The 21889-nt window shown below is 53.5% G+C and overlaps 1 protein-coding gene across 6 annotated transcripts in view; it reads left to right on the forward strand.

Annotated features, from left to right (window-relative positions):
* The window catches only part of Mgmt (O-6-methylguanine-DNA methyltransferase), a 234324-nt gene extending 219643 nt beyond the window's left edge, over positions 1 to 14681 (forward strand). For all 6 annotated transcript variants that reach the window (XM_046448835.2, XM_046448836.2, XM_046448832.2 and 3 more), the window contains 2 exons: positions 7023 to 7162; positions 14371 to 14681. In XM_046448835.2, the coding sequence (XP_046304791.1) occupies positions 7023 to 7162; positions 14371 to 14577 (347 nt within the window). In that variant the 3' untranslated portion in view covers positions 14578 to 14681. The remainder of the gene's footprint in view (positions 1 to 7022; positions 7163 to 14370) is intronic.
* The last annotated feature ends 7208 nt before the right edge of the window (positions 14682 to 21889 follow it).

The following is a 21889-nucleotide window of genomic DNA, read 5'->3' on the forward strand; positions in this document are numbered from 1 at the left end:
GGACCAGCTGTTGAGAAGAGGACCAGCCCCGCCCTTCGTCAGTGGCCGTGTTGTATGGTTGGCCCCTTCACCCGTGTGTCTGTGCCCCACCTGGGCCACCTGCCGTCATTGCCGTAGCTTTCTGTGCCATTCAAATCTCATATCAGCCTTGCTTTCCGTGACCGCCCTGCGTAACTGTGGTGCCTTGTTCTGGTCGTATGTTGCTAGATTAATTCTGCCAGCATTTTAAGGGTTTCATGTCCAAGTTCACAGGAGATCTGATGCAGTCCATTGTGTCGTCTTTTCTGCCTCCTTTTTCTGTTTTTGATGATGGGTCCTGCTAGTCTCACAAAGGAAGGGCCTTGGAAAATCTTTTCTCTAACTATTATAGAATTTACTGGTGAAATGATCTGAGTCCTAAAATGTTTTTTTTTTCAGAGTATTTTAAACTACAGACTCGACTTCCTTCCTTGTCGTGTGGTTGCTCAGACTGGCCGCGTTTCAGTCTGGACGTTTCCTCTGGATCTCTCATCTCTCCATTCCCACCACTTCCCTGGGAGAACTTCCAGACTGGGCGGAGGTCCTCTGGCGGGTGCTTGCTTTGCTCCCAGGACTTTTCCCTGTCCACCAGCTGGTCTGTAGTGACCTGTGTGAGAAGGTCATGTCTTCTCTCCATCAAACTGTGCATCTTGAGGATGGGACTGTGTTACCTGCATGGCCCAGCTGTGAATGGATCTGTCTAACTAGGCAAAGAGCAACACAGGTGCAGATGGCTCCATCCTGGCAGCACAGGATTGGACCCAAGTTGGATTTTTGTACATGAATTCATTCAGAGGTATACCAGATCACCTCTTAGATACCGTGGGTTTACCTGTCGCTTCTGTCTGTCTATGTCTGTCAAGCACACCAGTCTTGCTAGGGATTCACTGATTCATTGGGTCTTTTTACCCTTTATTTTTTCCTTCTTTAAGATTATTTTTCAGTTCATTTTGGGTTTGTTTGGTTGGTTGGTTGTTTTACTAATTTGAAAGCTTTTCTTTTTCTAATTTCTCAAATTGGGAACTCAGATTATTAATTTGAGATCTTTCTTTTCCAATATAAACACTTAATACTATAAATTTCCCTCTAAGTATTGCTTTAGCTATGCCCCATAAATTTGATTTTCTCATGAAGCGTCATACTTTTTCATTTTTATTCTGTCCAGTGGTTTTGGAATTTCCCTCGAGCTTTCTCTTTGCCCTGTAAGTGGCTACTTACTGTCCAGAGGTCTGCAGGCTTTCCTGTCGTCTTTCTCGCGTCATTTCCGGTCTCACTGCATCAGGATCTGAGGACACAACTCCTTCCGTCTGCTCTGGGTGGCTGAGGTTTGCTTTGTGACTCGGGCTCCTGGCCTGTGCCACGTCTTGGTCTGAGGTTCCAGATACACTTCAAAGCACGTGTCCAGCTGTAGGAGCAGGACGGTCCACAACCCACACGTCAGTGCCCGTTGGTCAGTGGCCTTTCTCGGTTTATCCTTGCCGTTTTCTGTCTGCTGCTCTGTTGGCTCCTGGGAGAGAAGTGTCCAGCATCCAAGCCTGGCTGTGGATTCGTCTCATGCTCGGTTTTCCTTGGAAAGGAGCATGCTTCTGAGTGGCCCGCCAGCCTGTGGACTTCCTCTGCCCCCAAGTCCCCTGCATCTTGGTGCCATTTGCTGGGGAATTGTTCCCCTCCGTCCCCTTGGCCTCTCTGGGGCTAGTATTCAAAGTGGATTGCTTCTGGACAGCAGATGAAAGAAGCTAAAGGCCCAGAAGCTAATGTGTGGCTTCTTCTGGTCTCTTCGTGGCCTGCTCTTTTGCACTTAACCCAGTGATTCACGGGTTTGGATCTGGGTCTGTTTTGCTCCCTGTCTTGTTTCTCTGCCCCTCTCTTCCTCCTTTTTGACTGTTTTACCTTGTTTTAGTATTTCATTTTTCTGGTGTTTGTAAACTTTTTCTCATAGTTTCCCCATGGATTGCTCCGGGGGAGGCAATATTGTGTTCAGTCAACCCTAAACCCTTGCTCTGGCCAGGTTGTGTGTTTCACCCACCCCGCGTGGCCCGGCGCCTCGCCCACTGTGACAGCACCGTATGCAGGGCCCCCTGTGCGCTCGAGCCCTGGCTGGGGCAGTTTTACTTGCGCTGCATGTTTTGAAGAACTTGAAAAGCATGGTGGCTGCGTGCTCTCTACCCGCGCGGCTCTTCATTTTGCCTGTTTGAAGTTCCAGGCTGCCCTCTGGCGCCATTTCCTTTCTTTCTAAAGAACTGCTTTTAGCCATTCTGAAGATCAGGGCTACTGACAGCAAATTACCTCTGCTTTTCTGTTGTATCTGAGTGTCTCCGTGTCAGCTTCCTTCCTCGAGGATCTCTTGAGTTGCATGTAGAATTCTGAGTTGCTGGTTCTTGTCTCTCAAGACACTGGAAGTGCCGTCTGCCGCCTCCAGCTGGCGTTCTGACCGCCACGCAGATCGCTGCTCCCACCTGGGATGAGCTCCTTTCCCCAGTGGCCTTGAAGATCTTCCTCTGGGTCCTCAGCTTTCCGCCTTTGATCATCATGTGTCTGGAACTGGACTTCTTGCCCTGCTAGCGGTTTGCAGTGCTTCTTGAATCTGTAGTTGATGTCTTCTGCCAAACTGGGGACATCTTAGCTTGCTTGCTTTTTTCCTACATCACACTCTATCTCCTGCTGGAAATCCAGTCACATGGACACTAGATCTTTTAACTTTGTCCCACATATCCCCAAGACTCTTCTTGGTCTTTTAAGTACATGTTCTCTCTCTCTCCAGCTTGGGAGGTTTCTCTGGGCTTGGCTGCAGCCATTTATCTGTTCTCTTTTCTTTGTGGAGTCCTCACATGTTTTGTGAGGACTGATCCCATGAAGAGTGGTTTATAATGTGGATTATTTATTTTTCAGCACTAAACTTTCTACTTCATGGTCCTTTGCTTCTGTTTCTTTGCTGAGGCTTTGGGTCTTCATTTGTTTCAAGAGTGTTTTCTCTTCTTGCAGCATTTCTATAACACATCCTTTAATGTGTTTATCAACGATTTCAACTTCTGTGTCAGCTCAGCCTTGGCACGTGACAATTTATCTTTTCCCCAGCAAGTTGGGATTTTTCAAATTGTTTGCACACTTAGGAATTTTGTATTAAAACCTGATCATCTCGAATAAGACTCTGGATCTTGCATAAATCCTGTAAGTAATGTTGGACCTTGCATTTTAGGAGATAATCAGCCTGGTTAGAGTTAGTCCATAGGTCCTACCTGGCCTTCTGTGGGTTGTGATTTCCGTGTCCATCTTGTGCCATTCAACGCCCAGTTTGAACTTGGTAGTGCCTAACCCTATACCAGTTCTCAGAGTTTGGTTTACGGTCAGAACCACCTGTGCACAGCTCAGCATGTGAACAGCTCACCTGGACACAGGAAAGTATAAACAACCTTTTGGTTGAAAGACTCCTCTTTCTTCCAATCTCCCTCATAGCTTCCAGTTCTCAGGGCTTCCTTTTCAGTCCCCTGACACAAAAGTGTGGCTTAATGAACCCAGCTCTGCTACATACTTTCAGTGACTGAGCCCAGATCAGGGTGGAGCAGCAGAGAGGAAAAAGCAAAGGGTTTTGCCACCTCCCAGGGCCACACTTTCCCATCAGAAAGGACGTCTCCTTCTCAGGGGTTTAGGCTCTTGGGCACCGGATTCCACTACACCACCATAGGATTGCTGGGGAGGGCTGAGGCACAGTTGTTCAGAGGTGACAGCGTGGGGCAGGTCCCCTTCTCTAGACTCTGCTGATCTCTGTGCTCAGGTTCCAGGAAGGGGCTCGGTGGAAGGGACGGGAGCAGTGTGCCGCTTCCTCTCACCTGGAACCAGAGCCTCCATCGCTCTGCTGCACTTCATTTCCAGAGGCTTATTCTGGCCGCTCTTGATGGCCAGGTGTCATCAGGCCGAATAGCCAGGACTCATGCCTGCTCCAAAGGAGTCCTGATCCCAGCCAGCTGATACTGTGGTGGGGAATTCTGCAGCAACTGGGTGCTGGTCTCTGTGGCCAGCCAAGTGCGTGGACACAGCCCAGCTACTGGGATGATTCCTGAGCAGGGCCTGCATTGGCACGTGGCGTGTGCACCTTAGCTGTCTCCTTCACTGCAGCCTGGCCAGGGAAGAGCATCAGGGACAGGGCAGCTGACAGAGGGCCCCTCTGCAGCACCTGTTTGATGAGGTGGCTCTGGCCATGATGCCACCACAGGGGAGGACAAATGCCCAGGACAAAGAAAGGACTCACCTGACATCAGCAAAGCAGAGCCAGGCTAGGCTGATCCCTGACTGCTTCCTCCTCCTGCATGCCTGGCACATCGTGGCATCTGCCCTATCAGAGCCACTCTGGCTGGCAGCCCACCCGCAGGCCACCTTGAACTCCCGGACATGTGGAAAACCAGCCACCATGCACTGTTCCCCGAAGCCTGGGGCGAAAGAATGGCCTCAAGCCTCCCAGCTGGTGAGGCACCGTCCAGGTGGATTTGGTTAGAGTGTGTGTCTAAATAGCCACCCAAGCCAAATGAGAGCAGCCCTGTCCTCAGGGGAGGGAGCTCTGAGACCCAACTCGGCCTGCAGCAGAGGCCGCCTAGACCCAGCCACATCAACACGGCCTGGTTCCTGGGGCCTGGAGCAGGCTGGAGAAGGGGGTGGGGAGCAAAGGAAAGGAACACCAGAAGATGGCCTGCAGAGACTGTCTCTCACTGCACTGGGGCCCACTCCCCGGAGAGCCATACTGGAGAAGGGTGGTATTTCAGTGGTTGTCCTTTGAGCCACCCAAAATGACTGGGCACTGAGGACATGGAGTCCTGCAAGACCAAATTCTATTTTCCACACTGATGTGTGCTGATTTTTATAAGCAAATTTTCCTACGCTGTAGGATGATGTGCCGGGAAGCATTGGCCCCTGCTTGTATGCTGGTGCAGTACAGCGTCTGACTGTGCCTAGGCAGGGGCTAGAGGCTTTGCCTTTGAGAGGCGCACAAACTAATTAGCACCCTTGCTCCCTTCAGGGTGAAACAAAATTTTAAGATACATTTGTGATAAGATGTGCTCAATTGTGATGTATTGCATTCTTTGAGCTGTGCTGCCTAATAAGTCACACTGTGTGTACCTGTTCAGAGACGGTTATTCCCATGATGAGCCAACAATGAGCTGAGCATGTTGGATACATCTGCTCCTATGTGGATGTGCCATTGTTTCGTTATGTGATGCTTTTCCACCTAGAAAGGTGCTGTGGAATCTGGCATCATGTGTCAGAGGAGAGCTCAGTGGCCCCTCTCTTTCCTGGAACGGCTCTGCTCCAGTTGGGTTCCCTACCTCACGCTTTATTCGGACAGGTTTAAGGAAGACCTCCAGTCTGTTCTCCCAGAAACCTCTGCCACGTCCTTGCCCAGGTCAGAGCACAGAAGACAGTCCACCGACCCTGCGCCTTCCAAGGAGGGCGGGGCGTGGCCCCTAAGTTTTGCTGTGTCCAGGGTTGCGGGTGCTGCTGCTTTGCCAGGAGGGCCCACCGGGGATCCCTTTCCCCAAGTGACACGGGGCTGCCTCGGCCTCTCGCCACCTTGCCTCTTCTCCTGTTCCCTTTTCTTTAAGTTAAGCGTAACAACAACAGTAACAATCACGATTAGCAGTGTGACTTCAGACCCCTTCTGAAGGGGCGACGGTAAACAGTCTGTTTGCCCAGGGAAGCCTCCCAGCGCTCAGCACTCCCACAACCCGTGCTAATGAACCCGGAGCTGCTAATGCGGTTTCTTCAGTTAAATTGATTCATGAATTTTGAAGAGAACATTATCTAATGAATTTTCTTTGAATAGAAAGCAATTAAAAGGACAAATCAGTCTGATTAACCCCAAAGTCACCCTCCTGCCACAAATGGTGTACAGTTTGAAATTATATCATAAAAAACTAGAGCACATTTGCTATCTTTGTGCCCTCTACTAATCCATGTAAATTAATGAACAACAAAGTTAATTTCTTTGATGACCCTTTTCTAGCATCACCTGGATTATGCTGATGTTTAATTTGCTTAATGTTATAATAAAGACTAAACAGATTTTTTTTCCCAGTGAAGTGATTATCGTTCCCTTCAGTTAAGAAGTGATTTTTATTATTTAACATGCATGTAAGGGTGTGTTTCCTTTAAGAACCACATCGCACTTTGCCAGCCTGGCACGGGAGTCCTGGGGCTCTGTGGAGGCACTCTGGAGTGCTCCTGCCCAAGGAGGCCTCCCCTTGGTGGTCGCGGTTCACACGCGCCTGCCCCCGAGCGCTGCAAGCCCTGGGATGGAGGATGTAGCTCTGTCTGCAGTGCTCCTGAGCCACCGGTCCCTTCTGGAAAGGCCCTACATAATGATTCAGAATGGGCTCCTCTACCAGGTTTCTGCCCTAGGCGCTCCCGCCCTGGAAACAGTTCTAAAGCCCAGAGGTAGAGGGCAAGAGGTGGTCGAGGGTTCTGCTGGTCCTTCCAGCAGCAGGTCATCATACATGAGTCTGATGTCGTGCGAGGAGTCAATTAAAAGGGGGATAGTTGTTTTAATTTTGCAGCCCTGTTTGCCAAGGTCGCCACCCAACCTGTTGCCGTGGTGCTTTGCACTGGGAGCAGTGACTGCAGCCGGCCGACTGCTGGAAGGACGGCTTGCGTGATGTCACACAGAGCCCATCCCTGGCTGCTCTTTCCTCTGTGTCCCAGCTAGAGTTGGAAATTAACCAGCCATCCAAAAGGTCTGCGGTAGGTGGGCTGGCAGGGACACTGGCGATCCCTAGTTGAACCACACCCGACGCACATGTGCCACCTGCGGAAGGAGCGTGGCGCACCATCCTGCATGAGCTCAGAGGGGCCGCGCCCTGCTTTGTGCCAGCCTGGCCAGGATGACGGAGGCCAGCTTTTAATTGACTATAACACCTCTGTTTGTGTCGTTGCATTTTCTGATCCCGGACTGCAGCTATTTATATCAGAGCTGCTGGCACCATTTGTACAAATAACGTCATCTGTATTCTTCCTTTCAGACTCATTCACCAGACAGGTGTTATGGAAGCTGCTGAAGGTTGTGAAATTCGGAGAAACGGTTTCTTACCAGCAATTAGCAGCCCTGGCAGGCAACCCCAGAGCAGCCCGCGCTGTGGGAGGAGCCATGAGAAGCAATCCTGTAAGTTCCAGCAGGTGGGCCCATGCACATGTGCAGGGATGAGGTACACCTGGGTGGAGGACAGAGGCGCCTGGGACAGGTCCTTGCACCCCAGCTACCTGAGTCCTTCGTCATCCAGGCAAACACGAAAGAGGGCAGAACCGGATGAGTGGTGATGGAAGGTCCTGTTCATTTCTTCACTGCACCGCGGGGGGTGTGGTGCTGTTGTGTGGCCAACACTCCAGGTGCAGAACAGCAGCAGACAGAACACAGAAGCCATGCATGTGGCCCTCACCCTCTAGGAGGATGGCTGGGCGTTAGAGTGGCCCCACCTCCCCCGGGGTACACCCTGGGTCCCTGGGCCTCTGGGGCATGAGACGCTATCTCACCAAAGACTGACAGTACACATGCAGCAGCTCACGGGACTGCCCCTCCCTATGGTCACCACTATGAGTCTTAGTCAGGTTTTGCCAAGCACCAGGTTCTCAGACCAAGAGAAGTCTCAGGTCCTGATCTCATAGGACCAGTGGGCCACTGGTGGGGGTGCTCAGTGCTGAGCCACCCCCCACTCTCCATCGGGCCTCCACCCCTCCCAGTGGGCAAGATTGGTTCCATGCAGTAGGTGAAGAGGGCCAGGGCTGGAAGGACTGGAACCCAGTGGTGGACATTAAGGGTCCCCTGTCCACATAGCCTGCAGAAAGAGCCACCCCACTCCAGAGCCCCTGGAATGTTCCCACCTGTTAGCCCCTTCCAGAGGTCTGCCTCTCCCTGAATGGCATGGGTCTCCAACATGACAGAAGAAGGCCACCTTCCCAGGGAGAGCACTGTGATCATCGCATCATGGGATGGGAACTTACTCAATCCGATAGAGCTCACTTTTTAAAACATTGCTGTGCCTTTGCAGTGTTTCCAAACCTGTTTCCATCCCTGCTCACAGGGGAGAAGCAGGCGTTTTCACACCGCAGTGGCCGCTCCTGCCACAAGCTGCAGCAGCCCCAGGGCAGAGCCCTCTGGTCTCTAGGAGATGGCAATTACATAGCCCTTTTGCACAAGACGCATTGTTATTCTTGAAGAGGCAGCTCCTCTGGGTTTGTGGTGGAGCACGTTGTCTCAGTGTATACCCTCTTCGGGGGACATTTTCTGCTATATTGAAATACCCCAACTTGTGTGGTGTGAGATGCGCATGAACCACACCACATCCCGCTACTCTGCTGCTGTCTGGGCTCAGTGGTGACGGTGGGTGGTGCTCAGCATTCTGTCCTGTACTTGAGGTGCGTGTGCTGTGGATACTGGCCATATCACTGGCCCCGCACGGAGGTGCGCATTACAGTGCCTGTGGAATGCTTCCGAATCAGATGTCTGAAGATGGTTTCTGACATCTCAACAAAGCCCACTCTCCATCCTGGCTTTGGAAAGCCACCTCCCTCTTCCAGGTCATGGTTCAATCTTGAAGCCTTGAGCTCTGCGGTAGGAGAGGCAGCTCGGATGCTGCTGCTCTGTGGCTCCATTAATACCCCTTGAGAGCGCGGGATGCTCACACTCTTGACACCTCCTTCTGCGATGCTGCATGTCCCCTGAAGGCAGTGCCTCTCCTCTGCATGCCCCTTGGGTGGAGTAGGTCCTTGACTTCTCCCCCATGGAGGCTTGACTCCTCCCCCAGGCCAGAGAGAAGGTGGCTGTGCGTTCCCCTGGCCTCCCCTGCAGCAGGAAGCAGAACCAACCAGCTGATTTAATGTGGGGGGTCAGTGAAAATGGGCATTTTGTACAGTTCCTTCTGCACACCTGAAGGTGGAGGCCATCCCATAGCACGCGTCAGTGCTCCTTGCTCCCTTGGTGTGCACAACTGGCTGCATCTATGGCCAAAGCATGCTCCCATGACTGACATTCACAGGTTGTCCACACCTCCCACCTGCCTTTTGTGATGCCAGCAGTTCCTCCTCACACTCTGTGATGGAGATTCTGTGACTGCTTAGTGACCTGCTCCTGGCAATATTCAGAAACATTTATTGTTCTGCAAACCAGCATGGCTTTCCCCTGCTATTAATCTCTATGAACGTCTCTGTTCAGATACAGCCTCAGTCACTGAAATTTATAAAATAGGGTCTCACCGGGCTTTAAACTCTTAATGCCCACAAAGAGCACATATGGATGTCCCCATCATGTGCTGAACCAGGAAAGGGGGTGTCAGTGAATCAGAGGGAAGGTTTTCTGGGCACCTGTCTCTCACTCTCTGAATCCTTGACCCTCCTATGTTAGGGGTGGCCTCAATGTTGGGGAGCTCTTCCATGGCCTTCTACAGGCGTCTACCAGTGCCAGCAGGTACCATACCTGAGAAGCTTCAGTTTGTATGCAGGTGTGCTCAAGATGCTGGAGAAGATAACCTGCAGCTGTGCCATGTGCAGCAGCTCAGGGCGGTAGGTTCCCTCCTTGCTGCACTGGAAGCCTCCTTAATTGGACTGGGAGGGTCGGAAGGAAGCCCAAGGTTTAAGGGAGAAAGTGCCCCTATTAGAGACAGCCAGGCCTGGTGGCCTGTCCTCAGTGGGTATCTGCTAGCTAAGCTGACATGGCACTGTGTATATCACCTCCCACCAAGTCAAGACAGGCTCACGGGAGACCCGTCCCACATCAGGCTCAGCACAATAGTTGTGCGCTGGAGAATAGAAAGGGGATTCGGAGTGTTACACCCGGAAGCTCTTCCGGCAACCATTCCTTTGGCGGCTCTCCGAAAACAGGACCAGTGCATGTCACGGCACTGGTCTTTGGCATGGGTTTGCCTCCCCACCACCCCCATCCAGAGTAGGGATGGGTTTTGTGGTGTGGGAGTCACCTCCATTTTAGAGCTTGAGTTGTCCCAAGTTTTCCAGGCAGGACCTGCCACCTTCGAGGAAGGTTACACCCCACCCTGCACCAGAGGATGGTCAGTTGCCTATGACGAGAATTGAAGACTCTGCCTTCCCTCCACGACGCCCCCTTCCGTTCCATCCTCAGACAGAATTTGCTAAATGCAGTTCAGAGGCAATCGATACAAGCTTGAGAGTTTCCCACCTTTTTTAAACAACGCATTCCGGAGGAGAGAGTTTGCTCGCAGATCGCCATGAGCGTTGATGACCCCCGAGTCCTGTTCTGCCAGCCACCCAGATGGCTGTTGATAAAGATTTAGCATCATGTTCTAAGTGTCAGGGTTGTCAGTGGAGCTGAACCATTTGACCAGAAGAAAAAAACGCACAGGGAGCTATTGATTACAGCTTCTCCGTGTCACTTGTTCACCAGGATTTAGGTATTGATGAGGCTGCGAGTGAAAACAAGCTTTTTCCCTTGTGGGCTCTGCCCAGAAGAACAAAGGCGAAGTTGGAAGAAATACTCAGCCAGTTCCAGAATCAGAGGGATTCCATTATTGATTGAAAGGCCCCTTCATGTTATTTTTGTTGGAGACAAATCTATGGGTTTGGAAGTTTTATAGCATTTGAGAAAGGGTCTGCGTAAGTGATGGATTCGTGTATTGGATGAATTAGATTTCACAGCATGAAGATTTCAATGCAGCTGTGATATTATGAGCTTCTTGCTTATTGATAAAAATTACATTTTATGCAGCACAGGCTTTAAAGAAGAGAGCGGAGAGGGTGCAGATCCTTTGAAAATGCCCTCAGGGTCCCAATAAATTTTAGTGGGTTTCATTGTTGTAATAGTCGGAAACCTGCCACCAAAACTGATGAGAAGCAGTGTCCCTGTTTCAAGTGGTAACGTTTGGTAGGTCACCTGCTCCCTATCCGTGCATACTTGAGACAGAGACTGGCCCTAGCTGTCACATAATTGCTCTGTGCCATCTGTCCCAGTGTCTGTATTGATACACTGAAGAGGGAGGGGGTGGCTCATCTTACTCGATTCCATAATCTCATAGCTCATCAAGAGGGAGAGAAAAAAAATCAAAGCTCGGTTGTGGAATCTGCTGTTAGGTAAGAGCTTGGAATTGTGCCTGAATGTTTATAAACTAGATAGAGTTACACACCTACCTCTTTTTCAGTCAAAACTAAGAACTGGGTATTATCTAATACTGTCCTCGAACTAATTTTTAAAGTGACTGCTATGTTTGGTGAAAGCCATCAGAGTAAGTATCTGTTCTCAGTGTTTTCTGCTGCTCCTTCCAAGAAGGTTGGGGTTAGCTGCTGCATGCCACATGCTAACCCAGAATTCGTAGTCAAACCAGGCCAAGTTCTATGAAGTGGGAGAAGCCAGGCCCCATCATCTGCCAGCCCAGGCCACCAGCCCACGAGGTCCCACCACCACTTGGAGAAGAGGCAGTGCATGCGTGGAGCCCTCAGGGCAGTCCTGAGTGGCTTCAGCCATATTTTGTCTCTTAGCAGCCGTGTGAACTCGGGTGAGAGATTTTGTGTGGCCTGGGTTTGATACCTGGCTTGGGTGTACTCAGAGAGCTCTTCACCTGGTCTGCAGGATGGGCCGGGCTGTCGGGCACAGGTGGATGTTGAGAGCCACGGCCAGGTCAAGATGGTGCCTGGCATTTTGCCAGAAGGGGCGGCTCCTGCTGCCTCGGGTGCCCGCTACTTTTGAGTTCTCCCGGAGTTCCCATAGAGTTCGCGTGGGTTGGGGAATAAAGTTCATTCCTGCTTGAATCTACAAGTGGCTCGTGACTTCCCAGTTATTTTGTGCCCAGCCAGACAGCACCAGGTGGACCTGCTCCCAGTGACCTCATTAAGCACAGTGTCCAAGATGGGTCTGGGACCTATGTCATGGGCCCTGAGGGGCACACTTGGCAGGTGGGGTGACAACAGAATGGCCTGCTCCGAGGGCCTCGGGCAGAGGGTTCCAGGTGCAAAGCTCAGAGGCTCTGGACTGGTGTGCCCAACAGCTTCCTGTTGCGACACAGCTCCCCACTTTGTCCAGTGCACTTACCGTACAGGGTGGGGAAAGGCCAAGGGCTGGAGAGCTCTGAGCCACGGGGTGAGTGAGGGAAGACAGAAGGCAGGAGTCAGGTTGGTCCCAGTGGCAGCCTGGGAACCCTTGCCTGTAGGGTCCTACTGGAATGGCTGTTTCCTGTCACAGCAGGGCACTCAGAACTAGGGAGCCTTGGGATGTCCAAGATAGCCCCACTCCATCCCAGACACCTGCTGTGCACCTTCCTGTGTCAGGATGGCTCAGAGCCTTCCAGAATGAGCACTAAGCCCTGCCCCATCTCTGGAGACGGGGCACAGCCATATTGAAATGCCTGGGGCCTTTGGTGGCTGAGGACCCAAGCTCTTCTCCCCAGTCACAGTGAGCTGCACACGACTGAGACTGTTCCCTCAGGATTCCCGGCAGACCTTTCCTTACAGGAATGGGGCTGTGCTGAGCCCCTGCCACATAGCCATCCTGAGGAATTGGTCCTCGGCAGCTCTTCTCAGAACAGCTTGCTGGGATCCTTAAGCAAAAATGGCCTTTGAGCCCCCAGTGCTCTGGGAAGTCAGCACACGTGTACCCCCAGACTGGGGACAGTTACACAATTGTAGATGTGGCTATCCACAGTATGCTGAGTGTGAACTGTTTCACCACCAACCAGACAGACGTAGGTGACCAGAGTGGTTTTCAGGGGACTATAAATTATGTCCCTGACTTTTCTACCTATACTCTGAGCCAAATGAGGATTTGATGGGGGATTCCAAGATATATTAACTTTACTAGGATTAAAACAAGAATGGAGAATGGCATGGCCAGAGCATCTTCCAGTAACTGTTGCCAGAATCAGACCCCCATCTCCAGTCCAAGTGGCTGGGCTCAGGCCTCCCCAGAGGCATAGACAGACCCTCTCTCTGAAGGCATCAGAGCACCCTCACCAGGGGACAGGCTAGTCACCTGCGGGAACCTGCAAGGTGCTGAGCTGGGCATTCCCATCCCTCCCTCCCTTGTGAGTGAGAGTGGCTGAGGCCAGAGTTTCCCAGCCTCCACTGACTGTGGACTGCTTCTTGTCCACACAGCCCAGCCACCAGCACAAGGACCAAGGCAGACTGCCCCTGAGGGCCACTGCTGGAGAAGGCACGTAGCCCTCTGCAGAGAATAGAGCCTCTCTCTTCCTGGTGGGCTGGGCTGCAAAGAGGGAAGTCTCAGACAGGATCATAGCCCGTGTGGCTGCAGGAGTGGTGAACACAGCCACTTGGCCACGAGCCTGGCCTGGAATCCTGCACTCATGAGCTCTTGGCATCTGGAATGTCAGCCACAGATCTGCATGGTGCTGACCCCAGGCCAGGAAAATACTGGGCTGGGTCCTATTTCCAAGGGGAGCCATTTGAGACAAGTAGGGCACTCTGGGATTTTCCTGCCTGCCCTACCTCTGGGACTGGTGTGGTGTCATCTCACACTGCTGGTGATCTTGGGCACGTGGCTCAGAGCACACAGACCCAAGCCTGTGAGCAGACGCACACACTTGCACTATATCAGCATCACTGCCTTGGTCACCTACAGAGACGTCTGAGTGTCATGGCTTATTCTCCCTGGCAGGTGGCCTGCCTTTGATGGCACTATGCTGGTGTGAGATGAGAGTGTAAGGACTCAGTTTTCCTCTCAGGCTAAAGAGCTAAGCAGCCCTGTCTCCCCAAACTATCTTTGTGAGAGGCCACAGAACTGGGTCTAGGCACCTTGCTGGGACTGAGAGACCAGCTGGCCATGCCCTGCTGCCCATGGGCTGGCACTAGAATGGCAACTGGCCCCTCTCAGGCTCCTCTGGGTGCCCAGAGGGCAAAGGAGGGTAACATGTCCCAGCACATGGACATGTGTGGACCTTGGCCAGCTCTGCCTATAAAGAGCCACATTGGATATTTTAGCCTGGCAAAGCAGCCACAGATGACATGGGACCACAGGGGTGGCTATGTGCCAATAAAATTTTATTTACTAAACCAGGAGTGGGTGGCATCACCATCCTGGACTGAACATGGCCTGTCAAGACCATCCTCCCTGAAACTTCCTGTTAGAGCTCACAAATGTCACGAGGTTCCATCTCCCCAGATCTTGGAAATGGAATTTTAACTGCTAAAACTTGTCCCCCAGGGATGTTTTCTCCTCCTGAGTCTTGGGGCTGTGAGGAAGCAGCCCCACGTCATATACTGCTCACTGCACCCAGAGATACGAGGCTTGATTGGGGTACAGGACAGGGATGCAGCCAGCAGCCAGCCAAATCTTGCTTGGTGGGTGCTGGACCCTTCGTGGTTGCAGCCAGATCGATGGTGGTGCCCTCTGTTTTTCAGGTCCCCATCCTCATCCCATGTCACAGAGTGGTCTGCAGCGGTGGAGCCCTGGGCAACTACACAGGAGGACGATCCGTGAAGGAGTGGCTGCTGGCCCACGAGGCTGCCCAGGCAGGGAAGCCAGATTGCGGGGTGTCGAGTCAAGGCAGGACCTGGCTCGAGGCAGCTGCTGGCACCACTGGCTCCCAGGGTGCTGACCGAAACTGAGTGTGTGTATTTGAAGTGAACATTTGAGTGACACATAAATGTAATGGTGCACCCGAAGCAGGATGCGTGTGGCACCACTGTATTAAGAGCTGGATGTGTCCCGAGGGATGTGGCGCGTCTGCCCTTTCTTGTTTCCACACTTTACAGCAGAATGAGTTCAGACGGCCGGCCGGCCTGTGTGTCGTAGGATCTCCTGTCTAACGCAGGCATTGTTCCATTTTTAATGCCCGTTAAAACGGGAACAGGAGAGTGGGGAAGGCCTGGGGAGCCTGAGAGGCCCTGCCCAGGAAGGCAGAAGCATCTGGCACCCACAGGCAACAGCTGGCTGCCCCAGGACCCCACCCAGGCTGTCCCAGGTTGTCCACCCTGAATGGTGGGCTCCACCCAGCAGTCTCCCCTGTCCTTCCTGGGCGTTTGCCCCACTGAGGTGATGCCTGTGTGTTTCCTAGCATTCACATGAGTCTCCCTGAAGGAGGGGCCAGGCCAGAGAGGCTGGCACTCTGTAGAGGCTTTCTAACTTGCCTTCCCGATTGGGGAAGGTGCGGGGCAGGTCTGCATGCCTTCTGCACCATAGAAATTGACCTTGCTCCAAAGCAGATCGGAAGCACCGCTCCTGGGACGGGGTTTGGCTGGGCTGACACCTTCCTGGGAGAGCAGGCTTTCCCCCAGCCAGATCCCAGGCACTCTTCCTTTCTCTGGGCAGCATGTCGGTAGGGAACAGGCTTCTGCAGGCCCCAGAGCTGAGCCTGGAAGTCCAAGTTCACACAGTGGTGGTCAGCTCACACCAACAGCAGCAGTGGTGACTGTTTCCAGGCCTTCCATTGGCTCCATCTGACATTTGATCATGTCATTCTTTTAGCTTTAAAACCTAGTATGCCTGAAACACCGAGGGAGGCCGGTAGCTCAGGGTGTGGAGCAAGGAAGATGCAGCCGGCCATCCAGGGGACACTGTGTTCATCACAGGCTCTGTGACAGTGTGGACCCAGCAGGAAAGCTCAAGTGGTTTTCATGTGTCACCCGAGAAGGACACACAGCCCCCTGATGTGCATAGTGTGGCTGTGTTTGGCATTACATGTTACCTAACCACCAAGGAAAACAAACTCTGGCCCTTTCTCCCAATCCACCGTTTATTTTATCTTTGTCTTATATTAGTCAAATGGACTCTGGATGTGTTTCCTCAAACACAGTGAAGTGGCATGACTAGTACCGTTGTCCCGAGCTTGGTCATCCTCGTCGCTCTGAAGTGAGGCAAGCCACCATCTGAGGATGGGTCTGAGACACCTGGTTTCTCAGGACAGAGCCCTGGCAGCACCCTGAGCTGCACACACAGGAGCACGTCCTGTCTGGCCTCAAGTGTGTTCTGGCTCCTTCTCTGACCTGGTGTCACTGTGAAGGCAAAGGGGTCTGTGTCTATATTACGAGTCTGGGAAGACGTGTGGGGGAGGGCCAGGTGCCCTCTGCATTGGGCTCCGAAGCTCAGTTGTGCTGTGCACCTGGCTCCCATTGCCCTAGAGTCACCAGGAATTGCTGCCTTTGTCCTCTGCCCCAGTAGAGAAGGGTCCTGGCTCCCAAATGCAGCTCCACGTCGATGGCCTCATTGCATCCTGTGTGCTTGCGTTCCAACAGAGGGCGCTGTGGCTGCAGAGTGCTGTGGGACACCCCAGCCTTGCTGCTTTCTATGAGCTTGAACAGGCTGGCCCAATATGGCCCTGAAGGAGTCCTCCTGGGCTGGGAGCCCCCGAGTGCCCTACACACCTCCCATGCAACCTCCATATTTCCATGAGGGGCCAGGTTCTGAGAGGAGCTGGGGGCGGTGTGACCAGCCAGGGCTGAGCCCCCAGCATGTCAGCACCACCAAGGGGACCTGGCGGCCTCAGGCAACCTGGACCTGCAGACAGGCCTGCTTGGGCCACGCCCTGGAGCAGTGCAGAAGTCGTGTCTGTTCTGTCTCCCAGGGTCTCCTCCGCACTGTCTCATCAGGCTCCACAGATGCCCTGAGGTGGCCGTTGACAGAGCAGCGGGGCTCACGCCGCGTGGCCATGTACTGCTGCAAGGACAAGCTCTGCAGAGGCCGACATGAAACGCTGGCACGGGTTGCCTAGAGCCGCTCGGCTCAAGGTTATAGCGCAGCTTGTGCAAATAAAGAGGAAAAGGAAAGGCACAAAGAAATACAAAAATATTTTCCAAATAAAAAGAAATGTCGAAACAAGAAAGCTGTGTTCTTTGGCCTCCGCCCCAGGTCCCCTCACCTGCCAGGCCTCCCCGGCCAGCACTGTGGGGCTTTGAAAGCTGACACGGATTGTGGCGTGGCTGGCTGTGCTGCCTCACACGCCCCTGGAGGCCGGGTGCAAGACTGGGCACGCCTTGCTCCTGGGGCCACGTTTGCAAGTGTGAGAGCTTTTATCCCGTCTCCCGTCAGGGACACAAATGTCACACAGGCATCACCCACTTCACCACGTCCTGAGGAATGTCATGAAGTGACAGCGTAAGTCTGACTTCTTCACACCCGAAGACGGCAAACTAATTGTGCAAGGAAATCTGAAGGATTCTTACAAGAGGGATTGTGATGGGGGCTGTGATTTTGCAGTTCTAGAAGCGAGGGGTGGGCAGCAGGCGTTTGGGGGAAGTGGCAGGCTGGCCCTGTCGGTAACTGAACGGTACTTTTAACTCCCAACGCTCCTTGCCTGGCAGAGACGGCTTCCTGAACAACCCTGGCAGCTCAGCTGTGTGCCGGAGATCCAGATCATGTAGGTGACTCTCGTGTCTTCCAGGACACATCTCTCTCCTTGCTACTGCTCACCCCTGCCTGGTCACCCTGAATCCTGTGGTTCAAGGGGCCTAAAGAATGTCCAGTGTGGGTATGTTCACTTGAAAACATCTGGCTGTATTTCCTCAATGGTTTGTGAGCACCAGTTTTATCCCAGAGCTCACTTCCTGTGAAAGTGCAGACCAAGATCAAAGCCCACACACTGTTGGGAGTGCTCGGTGGCCTGTGAGAGGTGGGAACCCTGGGAGGTTGCGGGCGATCTGGGCAGGCTGCCTGGGGAGGTCCTTGCAACGAGGTAAACTTCTGCAAGCTCCATTGTAACCCAAGATCTGGTCTGCAAGGACCCGACAGCGCTGTCAGCCCCGCCTGCCTTCCTGCCTCCCGTCTTACCCACCTTGTCTGTCGTAACTGTGACCATGGTGGCAGTGCCAGCTTGGACCTCACCTCCATCGGGACGTGCAGGAAGTCACAGCTGAATCAATGTGAAAATTATTCACTTCCCCCCGGAGCTTCCTGAGATCCCGCTGCTGTTTGGGTTTCAGACAGCATGGGGGAGGACTCCGGAGTGACAGACAAATTGGCTTAATGTGGGACTCCAGGGGGCGGTTTTCCTCTGTGGGCTCCCCTAGAAGTCCAGTCGGGAACTGAGCCCTTCAGTCTCTGCTTCTGGGCCTCTGCCTGTCTTGTTTGCATCCTTTCTGGCTGCTCTGAGGCAGTGGGGTTGCAGAGGGTGGCTGGGGCCCTCAGGCAGGGGTTTTATATTTGGTTGGCCTCCCTCAGGCCATCCGGGATTTTCTTTCTCCTTCACCGGTGTTTGATTAAAAGTTCACATTCAAGAAGCTGAAGTTCACGTCAGTTTTACTTATCAGTTCGAAAAGCACAAACTGAAACAGGACTCTGCAGAAGGCCCCCGCCAACAGCGTCTCTCTGTCTATGTGAAGCAAGGGGGTGGTGGCCCTCGGAAGCCAGGGCCAGAGAAACTGCAGATCCTGATGTGTCTCCAGGTGACCAAGGGCGGCCGTCCAGAGTCCTTGGGACCCTGCGGCTCCAGCTGCTGACAGATGGAGAAGGTCTGGCCTCCATCACCCAGGGCGGCCCCGACAAGGGTCTGCGGTGGGGGTGGGGCCGAGGTGGATGAGAAGGTAGGAAGTGGACGCTGGGCAGAGGTGCAAATTGACAGCAGAGCCCGGCCTGACAGCACCTCTGATTGATGAAAGGACACTGCTAACAAGCCTTTAAAGTTTCTCATTAATGTTTTTTTCATTGAAAAAAAGCCACAAGGAAAAATTCCACATGGTTGGTAATTAAGATCGATTCTGTACAGTGTGGCATCAGGGTTGTTGGGAGCCCTTTTGAAAACAAAGCCAAACCCCTGTGAAGAATGTACTTTCAGGCTTCCATTTGCTGAGTGTCGGAAGTCCCACGCTGGGTGGGGGATGAGGTAAGTGAGGCCTGCTTTGTAGACCTCCGTGCCCTGAGGGTGCAGGACAGGGTCCCCAAATCTTGATACATTGGGGAGAACACAGCACGAGGGTATCCAAGAGGAGGCTGGGAGGATTGTGCTAGCTCTGAGTTGGTCCCACAGAAGGTGTCTGAGCATGAGGAGTGAGGGCTGCAGAGTTCTGTCTCCTCTCACCCCGGGTCTGGGTGGAGCTGGCAGCGGCCCCCATATGACACCACACCTCCCACACCGGAGCCCCTCTGCTCCGCGTCATTTCTCTTGGATCCGACACGCTAGCATATGTGGGCCTCCAGATTGATTTGTTGACTTAAATTAAGAAAAACCCAGCTGGAGAAAATATCAGTGTCCAACATGAGATATAGTGCAAAAAAGTGTTGCTTTTGCCTGTTTTGATTGCCATAGCTACAAGGAGAAGTGGATGCACATGTGTGACTCTCTTGGCAGGCGGCGTGGGAGCAGGTATGCAGCCTGCAGTTAAGTCCGGGCGGGCGGGCGGGAGGTTCTCCCTTGTGCAGACTTGGCCCTGGGGCCCCTGCCCTGAAGCCACCCCTCCCTGGCCTCTGTGGGAATCTCCTCCGGCCTGCCTCTGAGGGTCTTCAGAGGAGCTGAGACAGTCACCGTCCCCTCACTGCCCACTAGCAGACAAGGAGTGTTTGGTGCTTGGCCTGGCCCTGGGCTGGGAAGCTCCTCACAGGTCTCTACGGCTCTGATCTCTCCTCATGGGTGTTTCGGGGTTGGGGGAGCTACACAGGCCCCACAGGGAGCCATGTCCTGAGGGGGCCCTGCAGGTTTTCAGGTGGAAGCTGTTGCCTAAGTGTGCCGCCCTGTTACTGGACAAAACCTCCAGCCCAGCTGTGGGGATGCAGGCCCGGCCATCCACCAGAGCACACCCTAGGGTACGTGCCCCCTGGTCGTGCCCACTCTCCTGATGCCCAGGAAGGCTCGAATGTCCTACGATTCTGGACAGAATGGGCAGCGCCTTCGGCGCCAGCCTTCCTTGGCCCCCACCACATCAGCTATAAACCTGGAGGAGTTCTTCACCTGCAAGCCTCTCGTCTGAGTTGTGGCTGTGCTGCTGCCCTCCCGGGGACACTGCTCTGTAATGGGAGCCGTTGGTTGCCTGAGTCGGGGTTGAAGTGATTGGCGTGAGTCTGAGCATGTCAAAGCACCTGTGCCCTCAGCTCCACACTGTGTGAGTGATGGAGTGGCTTCTCTGTGGCTTGTGGGACGGTGCAAGTCCCAGCTTCCCTGCAGCACACAGTGGCTTTTTTAAGACCATGCGCATGTCACCCACAAGGAGCAAGCCCTGATGCCAGCCCTCTGCACTCACCACCCCACCAGCAGGTCCTCTGGGACCCTTCCTTTTCTGCACCCCGTGGCTTGCTGGATCAGGCTTGGTGGAGGCCTCACTCTGATGGTCACGGCTTTCAAGGTGCTTACCTGAGGTAAAAGGCACCTGGGAAGGGGAAGCAAAGGACTCTTCCTCTGAGGGCCACCCCAGGGACGAGCAGTAACTTTAGATGAGCACGAATAAGTCTCAGTCTCCCCTGCACGGTCCCGCTCACCCAGCAGGTAGGAGGGGTACTGTTCTGAGGTGCTGTCATCAGTGGAGATGGGGTTGGAGGTCATGCAGACCCTGCAGGGACAGCAGCCTGGAGTGGCCCAGGAACTGGAAAGAGGCTATTTTGCAGGTGTTCCTCAAACATTTCTCTACAAGGCCCTGGTCTGCCATTGTCCAGGGGGAGTCAGCCACCAGGTCCATGTGGTCAGTAGCCAGAGGCTTCCCAGCCACCCTGTCTGGGAGCCCAGGTCCCGTCTTGGCTCTGGGTTGGCTGATCACGTGAACATCTCTGGGCACCAGCTGCCCCTGCCTCCCATCAGATCCTCACACCCTACTGCCTCTTCTGCAGGGGCTGAGGGGAACTTGCACAGGTCCCTCCCCAAGGTGGGACTTGCACAGCAAGCATTTTCTCAGGTTCCCTGCAGCCACCTGACCCCTGGAAGGCAGTGGCCTCCAGACACACCAGGTCTTCATCCATAACTCAGAAGGACAGCAGCTACCACGCAGCCAAGGTTCAAGGAGCAAAGCAGCAGCCCTGGAAACTCTTCCCCTTTGGGCTCCTGTGGATGCCATGCTGGGGCAGGGGAGGGGCGAGTCAGAATGAAAGATGTCAGTTTTTCCCTCTGCCTTTGGGATCAGTGTTGGGGCAGAACAGGGGCCTCTGCCAGCCCTGGTACCCAGGCAGGGCAGTAGGCCCAGCTCAGCTTTGCAGGCTTCCACCCAGGCTGCGTAGCCCAGGTTTTAGGCTGGACTGAGCCACAGTAGCGGGTGGATTCAGTGTATCTGGGGACACACAATCACAAACCTTCCTGATTCAGCAATCTCATGCTTGTCTGGTCATCTCCCTGGCCAGGTCCAGAAACCAACCGAAGCCCAGTGTCTGTGAAGTGTCCCACCTCCTCAGAGTACAAGGACACAGCCACAGGTGGCTTGTCCAAGAGTAAGTTCACCATGTTCCAACAGGTGAAGACGGGAACCGTGAGGTTGAGCAGGGCTCAGGGCTGGTGGCCCACAGATGGGCTGGTCGTTTTCATTACCTCTGTGGTTTTATCTTGCTGTGCTCAGCTCTGGGCCAAAGCCCGTAGCAGGTTTACCCTGGTCCACGAGGGCATGTTCATTGGGACCTGACTGAGTTGGGGACCACTTTCCCGACTCCCTGAGAGCACGTGGCACTAGAAGGGCAGGGTCCTGCCACCTGGGGACCCAGGCAGGTCCTCAGTGTTCCTGTCTGTAAACTCGATGATGGAGCTTGCCTGCAGGAGGCTAGAACTGTCAGGAGATTTCCAAACATCTAAAACTCCAAGGCATGACAACCAATAAAGACAGTAATGATAACCAAGACATCTCTCCAAGGCGTGTGTGCAAAGCAGCATGACCAAGAATATCATCAGAGTTCTGTTTATTGTATAAAGAAATGGAATCCACCTAATTGCCCCTCAGCAAGGGACAGGGTGCATCTACCTGGAACATGCAGGGGTGCTGTGCACAAGCACTGGCTATTGTCACTCACGGGTGGGGCAAG

The sequence above is a fragment of the Marmota monax genome, unplaced genomic scaffold, assembly GCF_021218885.2.
Source record: "Marmota monax isolate L192 unplaced genomic scaffold, Marmota_monax_Labrador192_F-V1.1 WCK01_AAM20220418_F8-fsc00076, whole genome shotgun sequence".
Classification (NCBI taxonomy): Eukaryota; Metazoa; Chordata; class Mammalia; order Rodentia; family Sciuridae; genus Marmota; species Marmota monax.